The 9789-nt window shown below is 33.1% G+C and overlaps 1 protein-coding gene across 3 annotated transcripts; it reads left to right on the top strand.

The window, feature by feature from the left end:
* Positions 3191–7752, top strand: LOC109359467 (putative pumilio homolog 8, chloroplastic). Of its 3 annotated transcripts, XM_019604143.1 has the most exons (7): positions 3264–3378; positions 3480–4500; positions 4609–4709; positions 4809–4971; positions 6246–6409; positions 6660–6915; positions 7289–7752. In XM_019604143.1, the coding sequence occupies exons 2-7, from the start codon at positions 3484–3486 to the stop codon at positions 7391–7393; spliced, it is 1806 nt and encodes a 601-aa protein (XP_019459688.1). In that variant the 5' UTR covers positions 3264–3378; positions 3480–3483; the 3' UTR covers positions 7394–7752. The 3 variants fall into 3 exon arrangements, with proteins under 3 accessions (XP_019459687.1, XP_019459688.1, XP_019459686.1); XM_019604142.1 differs by having other exon boundaries at positions 3191–3268; positions 3480–4709; XM_019604141.1 differs by having other exon boundaries at positions 3480–4709.

Raw genomic sequence — 9789 nt, 5'->3', positions numbered from 1 at the left:
ATTACCCAACTAAATATTATAACACTCCAGTCATATTTATAACTTTGCTAATAAGATATATTCACTCACACCTAACAACTACTCATTAGTATGTCATGTGTAAAAAAAAACCCTGAACATATGATATGTGAAGCAACATCAACATGTTAATGCGACTATATTTAATCATACTAGCCACTTTAATTTGTGGGAGTGGAAACAATGGCTAAATTGGCAGTGCATTCCAATTGGTTTATTTATACCTGAACACCTTGATCAGGATCCTCTATCCCAAGAGTATCTTGTCTTTATATTCCTATCCAATGGAGTATCATCAAATAATATAAAAATATTACTTTATATTCTTATAATTTTTTTATATATATAATAACACATTTTGATTGGTCTGAAACAATAGTAGGAATATCATATTCGTATTTCACTCCTACTATCATAGCAACAACAATAATCATGTTCCACTACATGTCTATATGTCACTGTAATTCACTTAAAAGTGTCCCTTTTCCCTCCTTTTTAACTAAATGTGTTTGTATTGTGGAACAGTCCAAGAGACTACCAATGGCATTGAAATGGTCCAAACAAATGTAACAATATTTTTGGCATTTTGTAAATTTAGTGTAACATCAAATTTATATATGAATTTAGAGTTATCATGTCTATCATTCGTATAAAAAACTGTAAATAGATGGTTTTCTAATCTAAATTTTGATTTAGTATGTTTTGCTGACTCAGCTTAATAAAGGATAGGATTTGAGAAAATTTCCAAATATACCAAATATTTTTTTTTTACTTTAAATATAATTAATGGCATTTATGTTTCTTAAATTCAAATATTTTGCTTTAATAACCCTATAATAGATTCTCAAACAGATGCTTAGGAAAAAATAAAATAATTTGTATCATGTTCATTGAAAATAACCATTAGTATACTAATTAAACGATTTGTTTGTATTTTATACTGCTTTTCCCATGCCCAGATTCATTCAGTTTATCGTTCCACTGTATTGTATGTCAAAATGTTTATTGTGTAGATGTAGTTGTATGTAATCTTATCCCACAAACTTAAATAAAAATTTAAATTTCAAAGAGTAATTAGGATTGTGAAAAGTAGGAGTGGTAATTGAATGAGTTTGGATTTGATTTGGATCTTAATGGAGGGATAGAAAACTATCAATCAATCCATATAAATTCATTACATCACATTTTTAAATTATCTAATCCATCCATATTCAATGAATTCCAATCCATATATTCTATCCATGTATATATTTTGATGGATGGATATCCAACCTAGAACAAAACAATTTTAGTAAAGCAATTTGAAGAAAAAAATTCTTTTAAAAATTCTTATTTAATAAATCATTTTTAAATATCAATTTAAAAAAAAAGTAAAAGTGTTTTTTTAAAAATTACTCTTAAAAGGTAATATTTTTAAAAAAACACATTTTAAAAAATAATTTTCTTAACAAACACTTTTAAAAATTGTTTTTTTTATAAGCATTTTTAAAAAGGTGAATTTGTGAAGTTTTTTTATAAGCACTCTTATAAGCAAGAATCTCAGGTGCAACATAATTGGCAGGGGTGTAAAAGTTCGGTTCGGTTTTTGACCTAATTTAGTGACTAAACCTAACACAAAGATACAGTTCGGTTTTTGACCCAATTTAGTGACTAAACCTAACTCAAAGATACGGTTCGGTTCTACTCGATTAACCGTAAATTTTATTTAGGCACCAAACCGAATCGTTCATTAACGGTTCGATTTTTTAACTTCTTTAAAGAAAATCCTTTAAGAAATAGATGAACAAAATTTGCAAGGTATAAAGTCAACTAAATGAATACTAAACACATCAATAGTAAAATATTTAATACTCTTTATAGTAAAACAATAATAATTCAACATCTCAACGCACTACAAACTTGAAATTTTAGTCCACAAAATCTCCGACAATGTCCAACAAAATTTAAGAATGACAAACTTGGTACCAATATTTTAGTCCAAGAGAACATCTAATACTCCACATCATTAGTAATGTCCTCAAATTCTTCCTTTATTTTCTTTTAGTTTCTTAGTTTCTTTATTTAATTAATTTCATATCTGAATATTGACAAAATGTATACTAGTTTTTTAGTTTTTTTCTATCTTCTCAATGGATAATAGAGATAATAGATATTTAGGTTTGTTTACTAATTTATTTTTTCTATTTGCATCTTATTTATAGCATATATGTATTAATAATTCTAAATTCTTAATCATATTTTATCTCCTAACTTTAAAGTTTAACTATTCAAATATAAAATAAAATTATTTTTTAATATGCGGTTGGGTTCTAAAAGTTCCAAAATTTATAAAACCGTGAACCGAACCAAACTTAAATGGTTATAAATAAAAAAACTGAACCGAACCGCGGAACCGAACCGCATTTTATGGTTCGATTCAGTTTCATCGGTTTCAGATTTAAACCGGAACCACTTACACTCCTAATAATTGAGACTTCCATAAGTTATATGCAATATTCCATGATATTGAAATATTTCATTTTATTATTATATTATCACATTAGTTAATTACAAAATTGATATATTTATACTTTACAATAAGATGTTGGGGTAAAACACTACCGCCGAAATCGTTTATACTTTTTTTATAAGCACTTTTTAAAATCACAATAGCAATTTTCAACTTTTGTAAAATGTGTGAAATTGTGCTTAAAAAGGTGAGAGAGATTTTTATCTTTATTTTTTTGGATGGATTGGGTATCCATCCAAATGGATATACCTATGAATATCCATTGAATATAATAGATAAATTTGAATCCATCTATTATCAACACTATCTATTGGATTATATCAATTAATTCTAACGGATGGATTTGGATGAAATTAATTTGAATGAATTTTGGATTATGAATAATTTTGCCATTTATAATGAAAAGGTTGGTATATATATATATATATATCATATCAACATTAGTGATTTTAACGTATTACAGACGATGACAATTGTATGCAACAAACATAATCTCACACGAGTCTTGCGTCACAAGAAAGAGAAAATTTGGAAGCTGAAGGTGTATGCCTAGTGCTGCAAAAGGTTGTTGCTGCTGCTTGGTTTTGGGGCGAACCGCGACAAACCAGCCGTACATGTGTGCTGGTAAACCGGTCACTATCAAAATAATAAAAATTAAATTAAAAAAAAAACCTTTGTCTCTGATATTTGATATTGTTTGTTGATTTGTTTGTTCCGTTCCTCAGAAATAGCCAAACAAAGGTGAGATCCCAATGCTGCTATTACTACTATACTGCTCCTAGTCCTCTTACTACCTCAACAAACAACAACTCCTGACACCAACGTTCCATACTTTCTATTCTTCCATTTCTGTAATTCCACCACCTTCTCTGTTTTATTATTTTGCTTTCCCACGCTTCTTCTTTTTTTGTCTCTTAATTTTGAATCGTTTTTTTTTGTTTCTTTGTTTTAGGACAATGTTCACATTACCTCACCAAAACGCAGACAATGCTATGAGAAACGACGATGAGCTACGAATGTGGTTGAACCTGTTTCCTAATCAGCCACCGTATCTGATCAATCTTTATCGTGATCACGTGGCTTCTTTCACGTCGCCTGAATCTGCTTTTATGAATCCTTTCTCTTTGTATGGTGATAAATCGCCATTTGAATGTTCATCTACTTTTCATAATAGGAACGTTCATTTTCAGTCTCAGTCTTCCTCAGATGATTTGAGACTGTGTGAGTTTTTCTCTGGAATGAACATTAGGAATGATCATGAACCTGAAAGTGGAAATGATAGTACTATGGGATATAATAACATGAGCTCACTCACATTTCCTTGTTCTTCGAATCCAAATATTCGTTCCTTCATTAAACAAGAAACAACTAACCCATTTCAACATTTCGATAATGAGGCCACCCCAGATACTAAAGGTTCCACTTTTGTTCCTCCATTTGAGAATCATGGTAGAACGCCATGTTATGGAGAATTTCAACTTCACAACCCAAACCCATCTTTTGCTACTACCTCTTACCCGTGTGATGATTTTCTATGCTCACAGTCACTTGATGCAGACTGGAATGTAAACAGTCCCTTCGCCTTCTCTCCAAATATGCAACAAAATCTTGGTTTGAATCTAAATACTCAGAGGGCAAGGGCCACTCCCAACATTGATCTTTCCCAAGTAAGAAATGGAGAGGACCCTTTAGCATTTAACTGTGATAATAGTTTTATCTTACAAGGGGAAGATGTAAAATATTGTGTTCACAATGCATGCATGTGCAAAAACAATTCCTGCAATGAGGTTGGAATTCAACAGAAAGTTCCTCAATTCATTCCAAATGTTCCGGTTAGTCATGAAAATAGTAGCAAAAGCACTCTAGGAAGTGTTATCCATGAGTCCTTGCTTCACAAATTTTATTCTCTGGCTGACACACAAGGTTTCATATATGTTCTGGCTAAGGATCAGAATGGTTGTCGCTTCCTACAGAGAATGGTTGATGATGGACCCCCTGAAGTGATGAGAGTTGTGTTTGATGGAGTCATAGGCTATGTTGTTGAACTCATGATTGACCCTTTTGGGAACTATCTTGTGCAAAAGTTGCTTGATGTTTGTAGAGAAGATCAAAGGTTGCAGATTGTGATAATGCTGACTAGAGAACCAGGACAACTTGTCACAACCTCCATGAACACACATGGGTAAGTTCGAATTAAAGATTGTTCTGTTTCTTATATCAATATGATGATGCATGTGTTATTTTGTTTTTGGTCAGTGGATTAATTGTATTGTTGTTTCAGTACACGAGTCGTTCAGAAACTGATTGAGACCCTCAAGACTAAGACGCAAGTTTCATTGCTAAGGTCTGCCATTCAGCCAGGTTTTGTTGATCTTATTAAGGATCTGAATGGAAATCATGTTATACAACGTTGCTTGCAATGCCTCAGCTGTCAAGATAATGAGGTATAACACTTTTTCTTTAACTTTTAGTACTATGCCTTTTCTAACTTGTTTTGCATTATGATTCAAGGCAAGTTCTAAATTGTGGTGTGTAATGGCAATTGTGGCCCCAATATTTTGATTTTGGCACTCTTTGCAACCATATTGATGATATTTTTCACAATTGCGATAGATACATACAGTCTCGACCATAGCCCCAATAAAAATGCATAAAAAATGTTGGTAAGCTTTTGGATTGTTAATATTTGTCATAATGAGTAAGCATGCAATGCGTCAAGCAATTGAGATTTCAAACTTATCTCAACTTATTTTAAGCTCTATGGCGTCATCATTGGAAACTTGATTAACATCATCATCCTAGAACACAATGCTCTTTGATCATCAGCACACAGAGCATCCAGCATTTCTGTGATATTCAAGTTGTACAAACATATTTCAAAAATTATTTAGCATAGTTTTATCTATAGTATGAGTCAGTTCTCATGTCTCGGACTTCGACTGTTTCAGTTACAACACCATGAAATATTTTGAGTCTCTCAACTTTTTAACTTTGTTGAACCTTTTTAGTTTATACTTTCACTTTCCTTTGATTACCCTATCACTTGTAATGTGATCAATACTTTGTTTCTGGATGTGCATATTTGTAAGCATATGATTATTTCTGGTGACTTCAGAATTCATAGAAATGTAAGTCAGTTGCAGAACAAAGTTCACTATCAATTTTTATACTTTAAGAGCAGAGTGACTGTATGAACATTCTAGACTAGAAGAACAAAAACAGAGTAACTCCATGAACACTATACATTAATAGAACTAAAACAGAGTGACTGTCTCTGGTTGAAAACTGTTTTGCATGAATGCCAGCCTAGTGACCAGTTTAGTTCTTTTTATTAAGCCTCTTTGAATCCTGTTGTGATAAAATTGGTGATTAAAAAGCACGAAATTGAATATTACAAAGTCATCGAATTGCACAAATAGTACTAATAAAATTGCATCCATTGGTGTGATACATACACAATTCAAAGTCATCTGTGATTCACCACATGATATGAATTCTCGGCTCGCCAAATCATATTGAATTGTGAGATGTGCTAGACTACCAACTATGTTTTGGAGTTGTCTTGAATTGTACTTCAATAGCAGAATTAAAAAATCTCTCAAACAGGCATGTGCCTTAACATGTAATTCATCGTATGATGTCTCTTGGACCTGCTCATTTTGATTCAAACTGATTTTGAAGTTTCTTCATTCTTGTTTCCCTCTATCATTCATGGCAGTTTATTTTTGATGCTGCTACAAAGTTCTGTGTTGATATAGCTACTCATCAACATGGGTGTTGTGTACTACAACGTTGCATTGATTCTTCTCTGGGAAAGTATAGGGATAAGCTAATGACAGAAATATGCAGACATGCGCTTCTCCTCGCTCAAGATCCATATGGGTAATTTGAATTTGATCTTAAGATTTTATTGATATCCCAGATTTATATATGTCTTTGATACTTATTCATGTTCTTTTAATGATGCCACAACTCTTTTGCATGTTTTTAATCATAAATACCAACATTGCACATACGTGCCTAGTGTGTAAATTTATTCCTGCTGCTTTTATATTACTGTTTGAGTTGGTTTCCATTTGTATCATGCATTTATTTCTTATTTTATTAACACTTTCAATTTGTTATCTCGCAGAAATTATGTCATTACCCATATTATAGAGATGAAGATCCCAAGTGTCTCAGCCAAACTGATTTCAAGGTTCAAAGGGAACTATGTATACCTCTCCATGCAGAAATTTAGCAGTCACGTGGTTGAAAGTTGCCTCAAGCATGTTGCAGAGAGTACTGCTAGAATAGTCCGAGAATTACTGTCTGCTACTCACTTTGAGCAGCTTCTGCAGGATCCATATGCTAACTATGTTGTTCAACGTGCTCTAGGAGTGACCAAGGTTTGAAACTTCTTATATATAAACATATATCTAGCTCAGCATAGCATGCTTTGCTACTCATTTCAGGATAAGTCTTGTTATTTTTACATCAAAATTTGAACTTGGAACATGTACTTGGCACCAAATATCTCTCTCACATTTTATCTTCTTTATATACTCGCAATTCATAAATACATTGAAAGATTGATGTCCTTACAATGATTAAAATGATAGCCCAATGCACAAGGCTCCTACTTAGTGAGGTCTGCTGGTAGATATATGCAGTCTTTAACCCTTATAAGTGGAGAGACTGTTTTGAGGATTATGTACATAAAACATTTTCCTTTAAAGTATTGTAATGCTTTCCTTTCTTGTATCTTATCTTCTGATACAGGGTCCTCTTCATGCATCTTTGGTTGAAGCAGTTCGCCCTCACAAATTCTTGCGCAACAGCCCATACTGCAAGAGGATTTTCTCTGGAGGGCTCCTTAAGAAGTGAAGTCTGAGAGGCACACAAGACATGTTGTTGTTCTCACTGTTGTGACTTGTGACTAATTACTATGATTCTGATAATTAAGTAGCCACTAGTATATGTTGTATTTATGACTGTCTATCTCTTAGAGTCTGAGAAGAAGTATGCAACTAGCCCCTCATAATATCATGTCATCCATAAAGTCTATAAGTTTCAAAGGCAAGTTTTGTTTCCTGATACGTATAAAGCAGGTGCATCTTGTATTATTCTCTTCTCCTATGGTTATGTAATATAAGGTTCATCAAGGTGCATCCTAGATGGTCCTTTAAGTTCCTAGATCATGTACATTTTCATGGATGTTGTTTTCTGAGAATACTTCGTTTCAAGGTTGTTTTGGTATTGTCTCTCAACATTCACGATATGTTGCTAATAATGTGGAGATCGTTTTACTTGAATCTTGAATTCTTGATTTTGGGATAATGATGGTTAAATCTTTATGTTTCTATTTTCTCTATGCTTTGTCGAATTTTGATGCTAATTAATAAAACTCTTTGAAATTACACTTGGCCCAAAAAACACTTTTAATTATATCACTGGATTGGCACTTGTTTTTTGTTTAACTATGATGGGCTGAAGGCTAAAACCCAAATAGTAAAGTGAATAACCTTGCTCTGTTTACATTCCAAGGATTGTACACACATCCCATGGTTTCGGGTATGACATGTCAACAAGTGATTAATTTATTCTTGTAGTGCATGTAAGCTTTTTGCAAAGAGAGTAACAATATTGTGAAAAAATAGATAATCACATTTATAATTATTAGTTCAATGGAAAAAATATGTCTTTATCAGAAGTAGTATGTAATTGAGTTTTCAAAATAAAATCATAATGTAATATTGATGTGTCAAAGTCATATAAGACTTCATCATTGTGAATGCTCTAAAACCTTATGATATGTTAAGTCTTGTTAACTAAGGTCCTAGCAGGCTTCACCCCCAACAAGTGTGATCACCTATGGCCCATGATGATCATGAGCCAGCTTTAAATAACAAATTTATTTATTTGAATGGTGAAGTATATATGCTAAATAAAGGCATTAAAGTGGAGTTTATTCCATCAATAAAACAACAATACAAAGAGTTGGGAGTGTGGACTCATTTTGGGATATGGCAAAATATGCATTATAAAGTATCAACAATCTCAGCATTTTCACATCACAAGCACGGAACGAACCACCATATGACTAAAAAAGAAGAGAAACAGCATGTGTGGTATTGGATCATCAAAATAAGATCAATTAACAAAGATCCACTCCATCTTGGTATTAAAACATTATTACAAGAAGAAAATGGCATTGATAAGAATTATGAAAAAGTGGTGAAACCTGTGAATGCTTTTTGGAGCTGTTCAAAGTCATTGGCAACCGTGGAAACAAGATACGAGACTCTCACATTTTGTTCGGGAGTTAGATTTTGGAGGGAAATGAAAAAAAATAGAAGACTTGAGAGTCATCTAACAAATATATTTTATGGCCAGGATTTCCCATTCCCTTTCGTACACTTCAAAATCCAACTCCCAAACAAAGTTTGGGTGTAGACTATTGGAATGTAATCAATAGTTAGTTAGTTTGGTTAAGAAGTTTCTATTTTTAGTTTGGTAGTTATTGTTAGTTAGCCATATATAGAAACTTGTATAAGTAGGATTGATATCTTGTTAATCAAGTAACCATTCATTGAAACTCTCAACTCCTCTCTTTACTCTTCTTCTTCTCCTTCTATTTTCGTTAACATTTGGTATCTAGAGCTACAAAAAGATCAAGCCATTGCCGCTGCAAGTATGGCTCAAGCAACAGGAAACTTTGTCACTAATCTCCTCGTGCTTGATGGAAAGAATTGGTCAAGATGGAGCATTCATATGAAAGCCATCCTTGGCTATCAAGAAGTTGCAGATATTATTGAGGAAGGGTTGCCATTATTAGAAGAAGGAGCAACAGAAGCACAAAGGAATGCTCACAAACAGAACAAGAAGAGAGACTGCAAAGCAATCTGTCTCCTTCACCAAGCAGTGGACAATGCCCACTTTGAAAAGATTGCAGGGTCTGCAACAGCAAAGGAGGCTTGGGATGTGTTGGAAAAGCATTATGCAGGGGCTTCTCAGTTGAAGAAAATTCGGCTACAAACAATGAGGAGGCAGTATGAGCTTATGCAAATGGATGAGGGAGAAAGAATTGCAGATTTCTTCACAAGAATCATAACTCATGTGAATGGAATGAAGTCGTGTGGTGAAAGAATGGAGGATGCTGCAATTGTTGAGAAAGTCTTGAGAACCGTGACTCCCAAGTTTGATCATGTTGTGGTGGCAATTGAAGAATCAGGGAGAATGAGAATTGAAGAACTACAAGGGTCTCTTGAAGCACATGAGCA

Source organism: Lupinus angustifolius, chromosome LG11 (assembly GCF_001865875.1).
Source record: "Lupinus angustifolius cultivar Tanjil chromosome LG11, LupAngTanjil_v1.0, whole genome shotgun sequence".
Lineage (NCBI taxonomy): Eukaryota > Viridiplantae > Streptophyta > Magnoliopsida > Fabales > Fabaceae > Lupinus > Lupinus angustifolius.
Note: the sequence above shows the minus strand (reverse complement) of the source record. Positions and strands in the feature narration are given on the sequence as shown.